Source organism: Cyprinus carpio, chromosome B6 (assembly GCF_018340385.1).
Source record: "Cyprinus carpio isolate SPL01 chromosome B6, ASM1834038v1, whole genome shotgun sequence".
NCBI classification, from domain to species: Eukaryota; Metazoa; Chordata; class Actinopteri; order Cypriniformes; family Cyprinidae; genus Cyprinus; species Cyprinus carpio.
Genome location: NC_056602.1, coordinates 21902484 through 21922296, shown reverse-complemented (window position 1 = coordinate 21922296; position 19813 = coordinate 21902484). Strand labels below are relative to the sequence as shown.

Here is a 19813-nt window from a genome sequence, read left to right as displayed (position 1 = left end):
CTTACCTGGTTAAAATGATTCCTCAAGACTGGACTGATTTGGTCTGCTGTCACAACACTTTAAGGGGAAGAGCCCAAGCGTCCACAGAGGTCTTAGGTCAGTTATGCATTTCTTTGTGTTACCTAAACTGATCTCAAAAGCATTTTTTTTAGCTGATCCAAGCAAAGTATTAAATGCTAATTTATTGATAGCTCAACCAAAAACCAAGCTTTTACCTATTCCTTAAACTTTTTTGTTCCAGTGCAAAATTCAAGAGTGTCAAAACATGATAATGTTATGCTGCCCCCTAATGGAATGTATGGATAGGCTTAATATTATAACTTCTGTTCTATACCATAAACATTTAAGTAGCCTTCATGTGATGATTAAACGTAAAACAAGCTACATTTATTTATTTCAAAAAATAAATAAATAAATAACACGTAAATATTCCGTTTTACAGTACCTACAGTTATATTTATATTCCGATAGGTGGAGTTGAACTACAGTTTAATTCGATCTCATTTTCTCTCAAATGGACTTGGACTTTCATGTGGACATAGTGCCAGTGTATAGTTAGTAAAGGGCAGGATAGTTCAATACAGCAGAAGTTCTCAGGAGGATTCGAAAATCTTTTACAACATTGTTTTATCTAGTTAAGAGGGTGGTTGGTTAAACTATTCTAAGGTTACTTATTATTGGCTGTGACATTTGTAGAAGTGTGTCATAGTCTCGAACTCTCTTTTCTACGCACCTTTCTCAGAGCATCAGTGTCTCGTTTAATGGCGAGCACAAACTGACAACTGCCTTCTTTATTCTTGGATTTAATCCTCTGGATTCTTTTTGAACATATAAAGAGGGCAGCATGACCACGAAGGAGAAGAAGGTAGACTGTTTATTGCTGGTGTAAATTTTTGTTTTCAAATTATATAAATAAATTGTGAGTTTCACTGTAAAGTCATGTATATCTGGTACTATTAATGGCATTTGAATAAAATATTATTTTTAAAAATACATTTAAAACAAATTTGTAGAGCACATCATGGGACTTTTTAAAAATACCTTCCACAGGTCCATACACAAAACATTGACACTTAGGAACTAAATGTTTAATAGTAAATCAAGTTAATAATTTTAATTGTAGTTATTTTTGATGTGAAGTTGATTTCTTTGTTTTGTCGCATTAAATGCCTGTTGTTATTATAGTTTTTTGTCTACACAGGGTCATACATACACTTTGGTATTAATGGTGACCTCTACAGCTATTGGGGGAACTCTACAATATGGATACAACCTGGCCATAATGAATGCACCGACTGTTGTAAGTGTTTCATTGGTTTTTTGTTTGTGAAAGAGAAAAAATATTTAAAATCATTTCATATTAGTTGTCTCTGTGTCTGTTAAAGCCAGTTACCAGTTTTCTGTTCTGTATTCCTTCCTGTAGTTCATTCAAAACTTTGTCAATGAGACATTTCTGGAGCGATGGGGAATACAGTTTGGGGTTTACGAGGTCACACTGATATGGACCTTTATTGTTTCCATTTTCTCACTGGGCGGCTTTATTGGGGCCCTGATAGCAGGGCCAATGTCAGTACGTTTCGGGAGGTATGGTTAATCTTGTTGTTATACAGTATAATTTATATGATAAAGTTCATGTTCCATGCAAATTGTTTTATTTATATTTATTTAGACTTGATGATTTAAATGTAAAAATGTATTTTAAAAAATTAGTAATAAATCTTTAAAGTTTACCCTGTTATGTTCTCGTTTCCAGAAGAAGACCATGTTGCTGAACAATGTCTTTCTCTTATCAAGTTCATTGCTTGCATTGTTGAGCCGAACAGCAAAGTCATTTGAGATGATTATCATCTCCAGATTTTTGGTTGGCATAAATGCAGGTACTGTGTATATATTTTACCTGCAAATGCAGTTTAATGGACCCTTTATATTTTGAGATTACTAGTTTCTTCCTGGTATTATTTTAAACCATATTCTCTGATTCTATTCAGGCATCAGTATGAATGTACAGCCCATGTATTTTGGTGAGAGTGCACCGAAGCACTTACGAGGGGCTGTGTCCCTGTCCTCAGCTGTCTTCACTTCTTTTGGTCTGGTGTTGGGACAGGTGGTCAGTCTGAAGTATGTTATATATTTGACGTATCTCTTACGACGCTAATGAGAGTGATTACCATTTACTTATGTAATGTGAAGAATTGTTTTTATTTATTGAGTACTTTATGAGGTACATTGAAAATACGTAACATGGCAATGTTATTTTTTGCCCAAATTCAATAGACAAGCATGACTGAAATGGCTGATTTTAAAATGCCTGTATTTTTTTAGAGAGTTGTTAGGTAGTGAGCCTTGTTGGCAGTACTTATTGGCTAGTAATGCTATCCCAGGCTTCATCCAACTCCTCACCTTGCCATGGTTTCCAGAAAGTCCCCGCTACCTCCTCATTGACTGTGGAGACAAAGAGGCCTGCCTAATAGGTATGAGAGCCTGAGTTTTAAGTATTGGTGCAGTTATACTGTATATTGCTACATTCTTTGCAATACAGAGTATGATAGCCATAAGCTGGTTATGAGCTGGTCCTGAACAGGAGATAGTTGCTTAGGACCAGCTTAGGATCAGCTCAGGACCTGCTTAAACAAGTTCAAACCAGCTGCCATGCTTCAAAACATACCTATCAGCATATGCTGTTTTTTCACTAATTAAAAGTTCTTTGGGGAACCTTTATTTTTAAGAGTGTACAGATAAAACAATATTATATGTACTTTAATAACGTTTAACACTTTTTAAAGGGATAATTCAAATTCTTTCCCAGAATGTCAAAGCTGCTTTTGGCCATACAGTGAAAGTAAACCATTCGCTTCTTTTGGATAGAAAAAAATAGTACAAAACATTAGATATTGTTAGATTGTGTTTCACAAAGTATGTAATTCTCAAGCATGATTATATACATTGTTCCGCAGCACTGCAGCGTCTGCGAGGCTGTGAAGTGCAGAAAGAAGAGCTGGATGAGATTCTGCAGGAACAGAATGAAACAAAGGGAGAACGTGCCAAACAGCCGTGGGAGCTCTTCACTGACCGCAGCGTCCGCTGGCAGCTCATCACGGTGGCGGTCCTGAGCAGTGCCATGCAACTGTGTGGTAATGATTCGGTGAGTCCCTGCCTCTGTCCAATTCTGTGTCATTATATCTTTGGCTCTTAGTTGAAAATTCAAGTGTAACTGGATCACCTGTGCATTGCTTCATAAAGTGAATGTTAACCAAAAAAAACACACCCAGCCGATCATGAGAATGAATGCTTATGTTGCAGGCTTTATGTTAATATTTGAAAGAGTATTCATGATTCAGGGGGATAAAAATGCATGCAAACAGACACACAAAGCACTTATCAGAAGTTAAAATAGATTAGTTCATGTCTTAATATTAGATAAAATATTAGTACTTATGTTCAAAAAGTTATGTTTTTTAAATAATATTTAATTTATTCGTTTTATTTATCAGTTCAAAGAAGTTCAAAAATGTACATAACTGTTTCCACAAAAATATAAAGCAGCACAAATGTTTCCAAATCTGATAATAAGAAATTATTCTTGTGTCAAATGAACATAGAATGATCTTTGAAGGATCATGCGACACTGAAGACTGGAGGAATGGCTGCTGAAAATTGAGCTTTGCCATTACAGGAATTAATTATATTTTAAAATATATATAAAATAGAAAACAGTTATTTTAAATTTTACAATGTTATTGTTTTTATTGTATCAAATAAATGTAGCCTTGGTGAGCATAAGAGACTCTTTTATAAACATTAAAAGATCTTACTGACCACAAACATGAACGGTAATGAATATAATTTTTATCTTTAAAAATGCTGAGTATTAATGTTATATATTCACTTCTAATATTGTGATAAAAGATACATTTATTTAGTATATTCCCTCAAGTTATACAACATTTGTAGTTAATTGTTATCTGTTTAAAACCTTAGAAAAACATATTCGATACTTTCCTGTAAATTAAATGAGGAACTAAAACAGCAAATGACTAATTGACTTGCCTTGCATAAAGCTTTGGTAAATCTCTCCTGTACATAACACTTTTTACATAACTCAAAATGCTTCAGAAGTATTTCAAGTGTTAGTGTTGGTGTGTGTGTGTGTGTGTGTGTGTGTGTGTGTGTGTGTGTGTGTGTGTGTGTGTGTGTGTGTGTGTGTGCATTTTGCACACTCCGAATTTCAAAAGATTAAGGACCATTTTTTTTCAATCCTCAGATTTACTTCTATGCATCATATGTGTTCCAAGAAGCGGGTATATCTGCAAGCCAGATCCAATATGTGACCATTGGCACTGGGATGTGTGAATTCACTGCTTGCATTCTATGTGTGAGTCTTCAATTCATCTGTTATCAATTATGCAACTGTCCCAGAACTGTACAGGCAATCCTTTGACCCACTTGCATAGTTTGAGTGAATTAATTCATCTCGAATGCTGGGCTGATCAGTCAGAGCTGGATAAATGTTTTAGTCTGAATACTGAATAAATTCTGTGTAGAATGACAAGGCCACACGTGATTTTTAAATCTCTCTCTCTCTCTCTCTGTGTGTGTGTGTGTGTGTGTGTGTGTGTGTGCAGAACCTGTTGATAGAAAGGTTGGGTAGGAGGCTGATGTTGATGGGCGGCTATGTTCTCATGACAGGATGGGCTATAGTCTTCACTGTGGCTCTTTCACTTGAGGTGTGTATTATTCAATGTTGCATCACCCCTCTTTCCCTTTACCAGCACACACATACTGTAGTCATGTGGAAGGTTATGTACAAGCTAATATTTAATCTTAAAGTGAACACAATGTCCAGCATTAGAGTGTTCAACTGAATTGTCATCATCTTTGGTTAACTATGACTTTTGCCTCTGGTTTTACCTTTTACCCAATAGAATATGGTTACCTGGATGCCTTACCTGAGCATGGCCTGCATCTTCACCTACATTCTCAGCTTTGGCATGGGACCAGGTGAACTACAACACCCTGACATACAGTGGAATGTATATATAAAGCAAACAATTCTATAGTGTTATTTTATACTGTGGTTTGCCATTTATTTATGGTAGCTGGGGTGACTGGAATCCTCCCAACTGAGATTTTTAACCAAACATCACGTCCTGCTGCCTACATGACCGCTGGCTCTCTAATGTGGCTTAACCTTTTCATTATCGGGATGATCTTCCCTTTCCTAGTGGTGAGAACTTGAAAAAAAATAGTCTTAATATCTGACATATTTAACAAAATAACCATTAAGAATAGGATTTTCTTTTCTTCTGAATGTCCTCTGTGTGTGTTTTTGCAGAGCGGTTTAGGACAGTATTGCTTTGTGCCATTTGGGGCTGTGTGTCTCTTGACTGCTTTATATATTCAGATGGTTCTGCCTGAAACCAAGGGAAAGACCATATCGATGATCACTAAAGAGTTTTACAGACTCAACTACCGTGGACAGGTGAAGATGGATATAGAAGGAAAACACGCTCAGTACCAACTAGGGGAAATCTTTCACTCCACTGCCTTATAGAGTGTTAAAAATTATCACGAACTACATTCATATTTTTAGAAAAATATCTTTAAAATGATGCTTTAACTGCAGCAAGTATACATCTGTGTACGTGTATTACTTGCTGATTAAATATTGTATTCTTCATCACATGACTGACTTGCTTTGCTTACTTGATTCATCCATTAGTCATGCATTACATTATTTAAGAATAAGATATTGGTAACCATAGACTTAAAGGGATACTCCACCTCAAGATGAAAATTTTGTTATTAATTACTTACCCCCATGACGTTCCAAACCCATAAAAGCTTTGTTCGTCTTCGGAACATAATTTAAGATATTTTGGATGAAAACCTGGAGGCTTGAGACTGTCCCATAAACTGCCAAGTAAATAACAGTGTCAAGGTCCATAAAAGGTATGAAAGTCATCTTCAGAATACTCCATCAGATGTGCAATCTGGGTTATATGACGTGAGGGGAACACTTTTTGTAAGCGAAGAAACAAAAATAATGACTTTTTTCAATTATTCCTTTGTCAACGGTCTCCTCTGTGTCTTTCCATATCACCGTATGCTGTGTTTGCTCTTCTGTGTCATCCACGCCACAAGGATGCGCTGTTTTATTTCAAATCAAAGCTTAATACATGTAGAAACAGTGCATCCTTGTGGCGCGGATGACACAGAAGAGCATACACAGCATACGGTGATATGGAGAGACAAAGAGGAGACCGTTGACAAAGGAATTGTTGAATAAAGTCGTATATCTTAGATTGTGTTCCGAAGACAAACAAAGCTTTTATGGGTTTGGAACGACATGGGAGTAAGTGATTAATGACAAAATTTTCATTTTGGGGTGGAGTATCCCTTTAACTGCTTGGAAATAAAAATAAAAAAATACGTTATCTGTAGCTCCCTTTACCATGATTCCCATCAGGTAAGAAAAACAAAATCTTTTTGTAGTTTGTCAGCACACTTGATACAGGAGATGGTTTAAGATAACACCTAGGTAAGTTGACTGTGAGAGTGAGTGTGCAGTTATAACATTTTTGCTGAATGTTTTTTCTTAAGGTCAGTGTGACTCAGCAACACTCTTACGGCGGCGAACCCCTGAAGCTATTCTATGGCAACAGAGAGCTTTAGTTCATAGTAAACACGTGATTCTGGCTGGTGTTTAGAACAGATTAACAAGACTATTCTGCTAAATCTGTTGCTTATTTTTGCAAGATTATCTGCGCAAATGGGCAACTGTACCTAAAGTTCTGCCAACTTTAAAATGACATACTGTTTTAGGTCAACAATTTTGACTCATTTAATGTAGTTTTGTACTAGAACGGGACTGTTAAAAAGCTACAGACCTTGATGTGTTATTCTCATACATCAAAGTTATTAATACTGAAGTTAATTTTGTAAAAAAAAAAAAAAAAAAAAAAAATGTTTTTTTGGTTTGGTTTTTGCCTATTGTGAAATGGGTAAGCTATTTAAATTAAGGTGAAGTCAAGTTGGTAAAATGTATGTTAAATGTGAATAAATATATTCTAAATACACTATAATGTTTTTGTTTCTTTGCTTTTTTAAAATGGCTTCTTAAAAAACGAATTGTTATCCTACAAATGGGACACACATTTTCAGCTAGTTTGAGCTTAGGTTATACATTTTCTTATGATGGGACATTGTAAAATTGCTTAATAGAAATTTTTCAAAATATAAAATTATTACTTTTCATAATAGTATACATAATTAAAACACTTCACCAGAAGTGCAAATGTAAGTAAATTAAACACTTGAACAGAAATACATTCATTTAAAGTATTAAAACACAACAGAAGTGCAAACATGTAAATAATTGAAACACTTCAACAGAAGTGCAGTGTACTATATGGGGTACACAATAATGCGCGTGCTTTTGTGTGTCCACGTTTTAATTCAACTGTGTAAGTGCCCAACACACTTTCATATTTCTGTGCATGCAGTATGTGTGCGTGTGAACAGGTGTGTTTATGGCTTCAGGCTTTCTCGCGCTTTTAAAAAGGGCTGCAGGTTGTTTCATGCTCAGCATGGGTTCTTTTTTTTTTTAAATGCAACCAGCTTAATAGCCTGCTTTGTTTTTGGTTTTAGAAACCCCTTTAATTCCATTAGCCTTTGCACATTCAAAAGCTTTATTTTGATTCCATTAGAATTTGCAAATTCGAAAGATTTAATTTATTAGGACGGCCTATTTTATCATGATAAGATAAATTACGACAGTAATTTGACACTAAAATAATAATCATAATCATAAAATACAGAAACGTGCACATTATTGCATAAAATTGCATCATAACAGATGTAACACAAATCTGTATTATGGATTGATATACTAGCCTACTGTCTATATTCGAATTTAACTCTAAAAAACTTTCATAAACAATGTTTAGGTATTTTTTTTCTACTAGTGTCAAGTGCCACCATCATGCCAACAGATGGCGTCAATGAGCTAAAGAATTGGTTTAGAAATCCAGACGAACGGAAACTAAAGTTCTGTTGAGCCTGAAATATGTACAAATTAAAAACAAAAAATGTTGCGCACAGGTTACACTGGATCTAACCAAAGTACTTTTGTGCTGGTTATTGTTTTGGGTTAACTGTAAAATCGTTCTCATTTTCATTTAAGGTAATATTTACCTTAGTCCTCAGATGAACGTCTACCAAGTTGTATGGACTTTGGAGTGCGGGGCAGATGGAGAGAGAAATTATAAATGTTTTTTTTTTTTTTCAATTTATAAAAAATTAAGTATTCATTTGAATTATTTATATATTCACCTACTGCACTTCAACCCTGACGTGTTCTTTCAAGTTAAATTTCCAACATTTCAAATCTCACTAAAGTGTGACTTTCTGCATTTCCTATGCATATTTTCTACTTTTCTGCTGCCAGGCTTATAATACAAACGGAAACACACAAAAAAAGGAGTGCTGTACTGCATTATGCACTATTGCACATTAATAAAATAAGAATATGTGGTTAGTTTATTTCGGAGATATGTGGCCTTGCAATGCAGCCTCAGGTTGGAATTGTTTATTGAAAAAAATATGCATAAATAGATGTGGTTCATTGAAGCAGAAACTGACAGTCACTGATGCTTTAACCTTGGATCTGTGCTTCACAATTGTATTCATTCAAAAGAACATATTAACTCTTTATTGGAACTGGTCTCAAAATAAGCCTTTAAGCAAATATTTTGTGCCTCTTGTCATTCTTATTGGGCCATTACTTGAGTGTCTTTATGATTTACAATATTAGCAATAATGAAAAGCATCATTTTGGTTTTCTGTTATGTTTTGGCCTTATTACCAAATAATCCTCATTTAATAACCTTATGCATATATATAATGTATACGTTATGACTGGATCAGTTGCATCAGGCAAGTATGAAATAACGAAAAACTACACTATTGTTTTTTTACTGTTTTTACACAAAATAACCTATAACAATATGCACAATTATGTGTTTTGAAGTGCTCATCACAAGAAATAAAATTTTCAAATACAATTTTATTTTATACCCATCTCTGTAACAAATAGACAGAGACACAAAAACAGTGTACAAAAACAAACATCAATAGAAAAGTATGCTTATATCCAAATGTCCAAAAATTGATCAACGTTGTGACATAAATTGCAGAGAAACAACATTTTGTCAGAAAACAAAAAAAGGTAGAATACCAAACGTACAAATGTACACCTTTCTATGTGCATGTCTTTATACAAAAGTGTCAATGCAACTCTGTTTGTATATGGTTTTTATAAGATAGGTCCTTTAAATGACAGATTTTTCCTACCCATCGCTGTTCACAATCAGTACTGGGAAGGCACTTTGCAACATACAAATATACAAATAGATAAGCAAGAAACCAACAAACATTTCCAGTGATGTAATACGCAAGAACACCATACAAGACACAAATAACAACAATAAAAATAACTGAAGAATTCCCTACAACTTAAAATTTGTAAATAAATAAGGGCTGCAAATACTCAGATCACACTTACTGGGCAGACAATGATGGTTACTATTAGAATTGTAAAATTGCATTCAATTAACAGATGTTAAGATCTGATATTAGCAATGATTAGTCAAATAAGTAAGCTGAAGCTAAAAACCTGCAGGTTTTCCACTGCTCAGATAAGTCCGCTTCCGGCTGCACATAAAAACAGTAATTCAAACAAGTACATAAGGTAATAAAATAAAGATTTTTTTGTGTGTGTACATTATGTCATTTGTAGATTCAATCATGAGAAACCTCGGCAACATTGTACAAACTGCCTTTCCAAATACTCCAAATACATTTATGGTACACTATACTAATAACCTGCAGGGTAAAATAAAAGGAAAGGTAACCAGCATTAACACTGCATTTAGAGTAAGAGGAACAGGGTAACACCAAACACACACTCAAATACTTGCATAATAATAAAGACACAACAAAATGATTGATTTGTCAATAACAACTTAAAACAATTCTGTAAAAAAAAAAAAAAGAAAAAAAAAAGGAAAATAAAGATTCATTCATTCAACAAGGCCAAGGAAAATATACAAGGACCCCGTTTACATAAACTAATATAATTGGCCATACATATATACATATTGGTTTTATATATATATGAATGTTACATGTCATGTATAGTGACAAGACTTTAAATTAAGCAGGAATGTACTGAACCACTTAGAAAAACTCTGATATATTAAAAAAAAGATTAAAAAGCCCTCTGTTTATATTACATTCTAGAGATAAAGGACATTGGAGAGACTGCAGCATACAAACGTGTACTCATACATACATACATACATGTCATCAATCTCATGCCGTCCTCCTGTCGGCTGCATGATTCAAGAAAATAGCACATCGCAACAAAACTCAATATATACCTTTGCGTAAAGGAGACTTGGACACCGGTATCAATAAGTTAATAAAATATATTCTTTGCTTCTTGCTATATCTTACAGTGAAACCTGAAATTGGTCCCTGTTGGACATTAAAAACTGACACACTTTTTGTGACCCAAAACAATCGGTCTCACAACTACCAATGATAAAACAAAGAAACACCACAAATTTAACAGCCATTATTTAGCCTGAAGATTTAAAATCATTTAAGTATTTGTTAAAGTAACTCATACAGAAAAAGACAAAAACATTGATGTTTTATATCTAGGTGGTGTAGGTTAATGGTCATCGGACTACAACAGCTGCGCAAATTACACAGTCTCAGTGTTTTCTGATTGTGAAAACTTTTGTTTAGCCTGTTAAAATTGTAATGCTTGCTAATGTTATGCTTCTCGGTGAGGTAAGTCTGGGCAAAAATAACCTAGAGGTACATTCTTAAAGTTTGGGGCATTAGTCTGTCTTTTAAAGCAAACATCATCCTCAATCCACAATCTGGAAGCTGAGAGACACACGTGATACACATACATGTCAAAAGCAATGAATTTTTTTTTTTTTTAGGATAGATCAATGAAATTGAGGATTTGTTGAAGGAGGAATAAACATTAACTGCTTCACACCAAGATGGAATCGAAATGGCATCCATGATGGCAAAGTAAAACATTAACAAACATTAGAATAGTAAGAAAAGCCAAAAACAAAACAAAAAGTAGTCTGCATATGGTGTCAAGGAGTATGAGACAACAGACTAAACTCGCAGTTATGAAAAGTTTGGTTGTCCAATAAGATTAGAAGAAATGTCTGCATCTCAAAGGGGTCATTTCTCCCCAAAACCCATTCCACTGCTGCCCATCTCAGAGTCCACTAGTGAGGAGGCAAAGGCGGACTGGACGATCTGAAAGCCAAAGGATTCAAGAAGTGACATATTCTGTTGTGGGGAGAAGGGTGAGCCGAGATCACCGAGACCAGACACTGCAGCAGCACGCTTCTTATGAACCCGGTGATAGTGCTTGTTGAGGTAAGACTTTGTACGGAAGGTCTGGCTGCAGTCGCCGCAGGCAAACTTCTTTTCTTGGTCTGTTTTTTGGATGTTTTTGGATCCCCCCGGGGAGGTCACTGCATCCTCAGGTTGGCCATTAAAGATGAAAGATGTCACCTCCATTTCTTCTCCCTCTACTTTCTGTTCAGTCTTGAGGTCCGTTCCGTTGGAAAGGTCACCGAAAACTGCGTCCGATCCATCAGAGTCCTGATGGGGGCATTTCCCAGCATTCTCCTGCCCGTCTGAGGTAAACACAGAGTGGGGAAGGGGATATCAGGGAAGGAGGGGGACAGAGAGATATATAGGAAGAAAGAAGGAGCCTCACATTAAGCAACACATATAAAAATAAAAAATAAAAATTTCCTTAATACCTGAATCATGACCACAACAACTACTTATGTAAACCGGTTTCAGTATAAAAACAGCTTGGCCCAAATTGATTATTTTATTGTAGCTTGTATAATTTGTTTGTGCTGTTTTGTGACTTGTGTAAAGAGAAATATAATCAAAGTAAACTGCATCCTATTGTGTCCAACATTATATGGAAAATTAATACGGAGTTCCTAAACTCTAGAGCAGTGGCACTTAACCTTAGTTTGGGAGCAAAAAGGACATTTTTATAATTTAGTCACCCTCAAGATGTTCCAAATCTGTATGAATTTTTGAAAAACTCCAACGAACCAAACAACACTGTCTGGAGCCCACTGATTTAAACTGTATGCATGCACAAGAAAATCCCTCAAAATATCTTCTTGTATGTTCCACAAATAAAAGGCAGTCAAACAATTTTGAAACAACATAAAAATTACTAAATTATGTCAAATTAATTTTTTTAGTAAACTATAGCTTTAAAAATGTGGAGACTTCTCTACCACAAAGTAGACTCTACCAATCAACAACCATGAAAAACTGAATTCTCTACTCTGCCCTGATTGGTTTTCTCACTTTTTTCTACGTTACTGAAATTTAGCCTGACCTACTAACTAAGTAGTTCTCCTTGCTACTAACAAAGAGCGACACTTCGGCACATGAGACCATAGATCATATCTGACTGGCTGAGAAGCACTATATTTGGGGAAAAATGAGACCTTGTGCTACAACACTCATTAAAGAGTCACATGTTCACTCTATGAACAACATGTTGAGTACCAAGGATCTAGATTTACAGTCTCTCTAACTCTATTCCACTATTTTGTACTCAAAATTAATTTAAACTCTAGTTGGTTAGCGGGCATTTTACAGACCCAGAAAACTGAGAATAAATACAGTCCAGTTCTTCCAAAGCATAAATGATGAAAGACGAGGTCAGAAGTGGGTGCTGTTAAAGCAAACTGATGAAAATCAAGCAGCACTGAGAACCACCAGACAAAAGCATGAGCAAAATACTGACGGGACAATTATTAGGTAAGACCTGAAACCAGACCAATATTTTACTTAAAAATCGTGTAAATGTTGATGGTGCTTAGCAGATTTTTGCACCAAACTTATCAATTACAGCATCCAGACATCCTCAGTTCTTTGGCTCACCACATTGCCACCCTCAAACAGCCCGTACTGACCTGTAAGAGGTCCCAATGAGCGGAAACCCATGCATCAAAATACTGACGGGTGCTCCAGAAGAGCAGATATTTGCACCAACTTCTCATTTACAGCACTCCCAGCTCACCACAATAGGGAGTCGCGGAAACCCAGAAATAGGGAGTCGGACCTGGCTTGCCCAGGAGCAGCTCAGGCGGGACGGGCTGGGGTAGAACTGGCCCAGTTAGCCCCCGAAAAGACCCCTCTGTCTCGGGAAAGGTAACCACGAGCCGGTGACTGGTGCAAAGGTCTACACGCCAGTAACCGCCCCAAGAGGTAAAGGATATGGGTAGAGGAAAAGACAGAGGCCAAGGGGGACAATTCGCAGTCAATACAGTCAGATGACCTCTAGCTTCACATCAGTTCAGAAACCATCAGAAATTATGAACATTGTTTGTTCAAAGCTAAAATGACAAAAAATTTTATATGAATGAATCTTTTTCTTTCATTACATGCCAAGCCAGCAGCTCAATGATACTGTTGGAGTGATACTGTAATGACAATTCTGTACTGATGTAAAGTTAACGGCACTTTTCTGATGTATTTCTGTGTTACTTTTTGCATATTAACTGCCAAAACCCTAAAGCTTGCATTAAAAGATCAAAACTAAATTCACTTCCTCTCAATTCTAGTGAATCCTAATAGTAGATAACGTTAAAAACCTACTGGAAACAAGAAAAAAAAATAGAATATTCATAATTCTTGGCATCTCCATTACTAAGGGGTCATGGAAATATTCTAGAATACTTTTAGTCCTTTAGAAAAAATACTGTCTTCATATTGTTTCCTATGTTCCATGTTCAGTAAGGACATTCCCAATCACAAGCTGCTGGATTTTATGGCAATAATTGTTTGAAAAAGGTCCATTAAATCCACAGAAATAATGCACAGCATGTATATGTGCACTTATGTGGACATGCATGAATGAAGGATCAAAAACGCTTTCATTATGCCAGCACTTGATGGAGATGATAAGTAAGCGACACAGAATGGGACACATGGCCATGCTAAATTGGTCAGCAGCAATGTAAGTGACTAGCAGACAAAGCTGATTGATAGGGCTGCAACTATTATTTAGCTCAGGTCTTAAATCAACTGTATCTCTAAATGCATCTTATTTAAATAAAGAAACTTAAAGCAATAGTTCCCCAAAAAATGAAAATTTGCTGAAAATGTACTCACCCTCAGCCCATCTGAGATGTAGACGAGTTTGTTTGTTCATCAGAACAGATCTGGAAAAACATACTCACCAAAGTATTCTCTGCAGCGAATGGGTGCCGTCAGAATGAGAGTCCAAACAGCTGATAAAAACATCACAATAATCCAGAGTATCCAAAGTGTTTTTTGGCTAGAAGCAACGCTTTGAAGTTAAAATACCTTAATGTGGCATTTGTTTTATTACAAACAGTTATTTACTTCACAAGATGTTAACTGATGGACTGGAGTCGTGTGGATTACTTATGAATTATTGAGATTATTTTATCAGCCATTTGGACTCTCATTCTGACATGATCCATTTGCAGCAAAGGATCCATTGGTGAAAGATTTCTCTGTTCCAATGAAGAAACAAACTCATCTACATCTTGTCCTGAGGGTGAGAATATTTTCCGCAAACTTTCATTTTGGGACGAACAATTCTTTTAAAAGTAAATCTTTTTTGTCTCATTTTAGTATTTTGCCAGTAAGTCAAATAATCAAGAAGCCTGAATATTTTGAATAACGTACTTTGTTTGAATTTACATCTGGCAGCCATCCATTAAGTTTGCAAAACTACAAGAACTATCTACATGCTCAATGCTTCATCAATCAAGTGACACAAAGGTATCACTATGATTGCACATTTAGATATCCATTTTACAAAACTCTACCAGCTGAGCTGAAGAAACTCATCCTTGACATTCCTCTTAAAAAGTGAAAGACAACCCATACTTTGAGCAGCAAACATCCTTTCTCATCCACTGAGAGAAAAGTCCTAAAAGATGATGTAATTTAGACTGCCAAATTCTGAACAACATATCTCTGATTCCCTGCATATTATTCTGCAATAAATGATCATTGTGCAGCGCTACAATCTGTATTTGCGGTGAGTTTATATGCAAGCAGATGCAGCATCTGATAAGCAGCAGTGAAAAAGACAGCAAGTGAGCGAGCAACAATTTGACGCTGTGGGGAGAGGCTTGCTTGCCTTCCACTGCGCACTGGCGTCCTGAGTGGTAGGGGGCGCCGTTGTGCGTCTGTGGTCTGTTGGTGCGAGGTTCAGGGAACTGATGTGCTGCAGAGGAAGGGAGCATGGACGAGCTGTGGTGCGTTTTTACGTGCACCTTTAAGTAGGATGCAGTAGAAAAACCTGAGACCATCGGAAGAACAAGTAGGAAAAACAAATAAAAACAATAAAACAAAAAACAGAACAACACTCAGTCTTATTAATCAGAAGATTACTCTGGCTTTCAACAAATGTGAAGCATAAGCCACAAACCTTTTAAGTACTACTATTTAAAACATCAGCCTTTTCCCCTTAGACAGTTTTCTGCATTAATAAGCCAATCAGTTTCTGTGAGCCTAAGCTAACTTACTAAGGATGGTGTCAGTGGCAATGAAAATATGGATCATTAGCTGGGTATTTTGTAAGCACACATTCTGCTGTGTTTATAAACAATGCCTTGATAAAATTTGTTATTTTCAATGCATGTCTGACCAGTACCTTTGTTGCATATTCCACAGAAGTTATGAGGTCCTTCACTGTGTTTTTTCAAGTGGTCGGTCATGTAGGCAGCCCGGAGGAATTTCCCACACACTTGACACGGTATCTTATCTTCATGGCATGCCAGGTGCGACCTCAGGCGATCTCGTGTTGCGAAAGATGCGTTGCAAATCTGAGACATTACAAGATATGGTTTATAAGCATTTTTCAAGAGATCGTTTTTGGGAGTGTTATCAAAACAGAAAGTTGATTTAATGGAGGTGTTCAATCAAATATTTAAATTCTGTTTCATGCCAGCTTAATGTCATTATTTACTGATAATAATATCCTGCAGCAAATTGCTAACCACTGTGACCACCAGTGTTTTTACAAGCACATACTAAAGCAACAATTAAATTTTTTGAAGGCCATGTAGATGCTTTAGTCTGACTAAAATCCCACTGATAATAACTACAAGTTAAACTAACCTGGTCAATCTGTTTGTGAATGAATCATTTGCTGCATCCAAATTATATTATCCCTAAAAGTATATCTTCTTTTTGTTAAGAAACAGTACATACTTTTGAGTGTGTAGCAGAAGTGTAGACAAGATTTGGGACATACTACCATGTCATAATTGCATCTTCAATGGACCGCTCTGTCACATAATTGTAATATACTATGATTTGGGACACACTCATTCTAAACCCGAATACTTTTAGGATGGGAAGTATGCAAATTAGGATGCAGAATGTGAGACTAGATTTGTGAACTGCAGCAAATGATTCACTGCTTTTCTGTTTCTGCCACAGGATTGGCATCCCGAGGTAATTACACAAGCTTCAGTCTGGATCCAGCCCTTACGAAGATCTGAGATGAGATGATGCCAACTCCCCAGAGGACCTGAGATGATGCCAATCCTCAACAAACATACAAAACTACCAAATTTTGCTATAAATTTAATCACAACATATAATCATTACAGTTAATAATGTCCATGTCTGTTTGATTACGTCATTAACTAACTGCATGAATTTTACTGTACATTTCTGCCATATGGACATCAACTTGACAGTCAACACTGATAAGCTACTACTAAATATTATGTAGAAACTTTAAAATAGAAACTTACATGTTCTCTAAAGTTGCTTTGCAATGATTTATATCGTGAAAACTGCTATACAAATAAACTTGAATTGAATTGAGATGATTTGATTAACTGAGAAAAAACTAAAACATTTTGTATGTGTGCCAAAGCATGTCATTTTGGAGTATGACAGCCCCAGTCACTTTCGTTATATGGAAAAGAGTGGCTGGAATATGATTCAGAAATTCATTATATGGAAGAAAGCCATACAGATTTGAAACATGAGAATGGGCATACATTAAAATGTAGCATTTCTCACCTGACACTTGTGAGGTCTCTCTGTGGTGTGAACCTGTTTAATATGTCCATTCAGATGGTCTGGCCTACAAAAACATCACACAAATCATGTATGAGGACACAAATACTAAACGAATGCAGTGTATGTACAGAAGCATTCATAAATGACTGCGCTCACCTGGAGAAACCTTTCCCGCAGCTTTGACAGACATACGGTTTACCCACCGAGCCGTCGTGAGACCGCACATGGTAAGACATCCTGTCTTTGCGTTTGAAGCGCAGCCCGCACACCGGACACGCGTACGGTTTCTCGCCCGAATGTGACAGTTTGTGCCGGTTGAGGTGGTAGACGTCTCGGAAGACCTTCCCGCACAGATCACACGCGACGTGTCGTCTCGTCCTCTCGCGTTTACGGTTGTCCGCGGGCAGTCCGTTTTCCTGAAACCGCGCCTGGGGATGAGAGATCATCGTCGGGCCGTCCACAGCGACCAGCTCCGCTCCGGTGCTCACGCCGCCGGTGAACGTCCCGTGCTGCGTCTCGTGGTTTCTCAACTGGACGTCGTCGGGAAACATCTTACCACAAACCCCGCACAAGAAAATCCCCTTGTTTTCGTTTTGAGCAGTGCTGTTGTTGTAAGTGATCGGCTCTGTCGTGGGCTCTTTTTTGGGTCTCCCTCTGCCTCGCTTAGAGCCGTCGCTTTCGAGGTGGCTGCTGGGAAACTCCAGCGAGGAAACCGCTAAGCGATCGGCCGCTTGTGCTCCGGATGCGGCCGGCTGAGAGCTGTTACTTGTCTGCGTCGGATCGGCACTGTCGCTGTCGTTGTTGTCGGTAAACACTGCGCCGCTGGACACGCTCCCGTTTGACATGTCCACGGGAAGGGGGTATGACAGCTGCTCCGCGGCCCTGAACAGGCTGTGCTCGCCTCCTCGGGAAGGAGGCACGAGGATCTGCACGTTGGATTGTTTGATGACCTCCTGACAGATCTCGATGACAGATCGCATGAGCAGAAACTTCGCCGCGGTCATAAGCTCGGGGAAGCACTCCAGACGCACCACGATCTTAGACGTGTACGCGAAGTCCAGGATGTCTCGGAAAACTTTGGGGCTGATCGTGTGCATCTCCAGCTCCTTGCCCTGGCCGTCGTCTTCCGCCTGACAGCTGAACACCGACTCAAAATACTCGCTGCACGCCGCCAGCACCGCCTTGTGCGCGGGGAAGCTCTCCTCTCCGACGCGCAAGATAACATCACAAAACCTGCCTCCATCTTTTCTCTGGCTGTTGAGGTTGTGTAGCATCTCGGCGCTGTGTTTGCTCACCTGGTACGTGTAAGAGGAATTCCACGGCTGTTCTGTCCTCTCCATGCCGCCTTCATTCAACAACCGAGCCTAGCGCATACGACAGAAGAGGTAGACAAACGCAAACGAACGGCAAACACCCAATAAACAGAAGCACTCAGCAGCGACCACCACTCCTCGCCTTTTTAGCATCTAACATGTTAGCAGGGGGAAAAATGGCAGCCCCCCAGCTTCCTGTGAACTTTGACCTTTGCTTAAAGGCAGGGGGTGTCGTTCGCGTGTAATATTTTCTATTTTAGCACAGTTTAATACATTACTTAGGTCCAAAGGTAAAGTGCAGATACTAACGTTAGTCACGCAACGAAATTTAAGTTTCGCGTGCGTCTTCCTGGTTCGCAGCGTTATGAATTCACATCCTTGTTTTCCAGTGAGCCCCCTCCCCCAAATGTACGCCAGACACCGAATACATGACAGCAAACCGTCTCTTTCTCTCTTTTAGACATTGTAACCAATTAAAACATATACGGTAAACGTGAACGAAATTAAAGTGAAGTGTCAAAACTCTTAAACTGGCACTGTAGCCTAGACATTCAGCCAGACAGCTGCTCTCCTGAACTGGTACTGTACACATTTCAAGCACAAAGACACAAACAATAGAGAAAGGTAATTGTTGTATGTAGATTACACTGGCTTGCAGTGTGCCTGGCTGCTGTATTGTTTGTAGTTTTGGAAATCAAATGCATAAATGCTTTAGGGAAACATTGTTTAAAAAAAACAACAAAAAAAAAATCATAAAATTGCATAAACCCCTGGTTTCACGCCACAGTATTTTCTTTTTTACAGTCTTTGAGCTCAGGTTGTCTTTCTTGGGTGGTTGTCTTTGTTTTCAGATAACATTGAAACATGCTCTGACTCATGATTGCAATTCCGTTTTGCCTTCCTATTCATGTTGTGTTGTACTTTTATGTAGTTTGTCTGCTTTTTAGTTTCAGTCCATGCATTATCCAGTGTCATTGGGTTTGTGAAAAGCCCCATATAGAACAATAAAACAATACTGTGCAGAAAAGAAAAATAACACCTTGCCAGTCAGCCATGAGATTGGGTACAGAAGTATGGCAAATGGCTTGGACATGCATGGTTAACACTAGAACAGACTCCAATTTATTTATCAAGGACGCCTGATATGTGCAACGCTAATAAATTCTACAACATGCCACAGCAGTCTTGGCATTTTGAAAACATACTTGGCAAGCATAGAGTATAATGACTGTCTGGTTTCATTGGAATATGGAGGAACTGGGGCATTACCAGCAAAGAACACCACAATATGTATACAGCCATTCAGATCAGAAGATTTCTTCCTCAATCAACCCTCTGAAAAG

At 37.6% G+C, this 19813-nt stretch overlaps 2 protein-coding genes across 3 annotated transcripts; one reads left to right on the top strand and one right to left on the bottom strand.

Moving 5' to 3' along the window:
• The first annotated feature begins 14 nt into the window (after positions 1-14).
• On the top strand, positions 15-5682 carry slc2a11a (solute carrier family 2 member 11a). Its single transcript, XM_042725167.1, is given in 13 exon segments — positions 15-96; positions 837-865; positions 1202-1300; positions 1424-1609; positions 1754-1877; positions 1989-2118; positions 2323-2471; positions 2955-3142; positions 4262-4372; positions 4623-4724; positions 4923-4998; positions 5097-5224; positions 5333-5682. Coding segments are annotated over 13 exon segments (1623 nt in total). The 3' UTR covers positions 5552-5682.
• A 3362-nt stretch (positions 5683-9044) lies between these two features.
• On the bottom strand, positions 9045-19190 carry LOC109091015 (POZ-, AT hook-, and zinc finger-containing protein 1-like). Of its 2 annotated transcripts, XM_042726274.1 has the most exons (5): positions 17314-19190; positions 17158-17221; positions 15773-15944; positions 15257-15418; positions 9045-11735 (listed from the first exon to the last, which is right to left on the bottom strand). In XM_042726274.1, the coding sequence occupies exons 1-5, from the start codon at positions 18495-18497 to the stop codon at positions 11272-11274; spliced, it is 2046 nt and encodes a 681-aa protein (XP_042582208.1). In that variant the 5' UTR covers positions 18498-19190; the 3' UTR covers positions 9045-11271. The 2 variants fall into 2 exon arrangements, with proteins under 2 accessions (XP_042582208.1, XP_042582209.1); XM_042726275.1 differs by lacking the exon at positions 15257-15418 and having other exon boundaries at positions 17314-19180.
• Between the last annotated feature and the right edge of the window lie 623 nt (positions 19191-19813).

Bases quoted from the DNA above. Each gene is read 5' to 3' on its own strand.
- LOC109091015 (XM_042726274.1), bottom strand. From the start codon at position 18,497: ATGGAGAGGACAGAACAGCCGTGGAATTCCTCTTACACGTACCAGGTG. The intron at 17,222-17,313 runs GTGAGCGCAGTC...ATGTTTTTGTAG, and splicing joins TGCGGGAAAGGTTTCTCCAG to GCCAGACCATCTGAATGGAC. The intron at 11,736-15,256 runs GCAAGCAAGCCT...TGTTTACCTCAG, and splicing joins ACGCCAGTGCGCAGTGGAAG to ACGGGCAGGAGAATGCTGGG.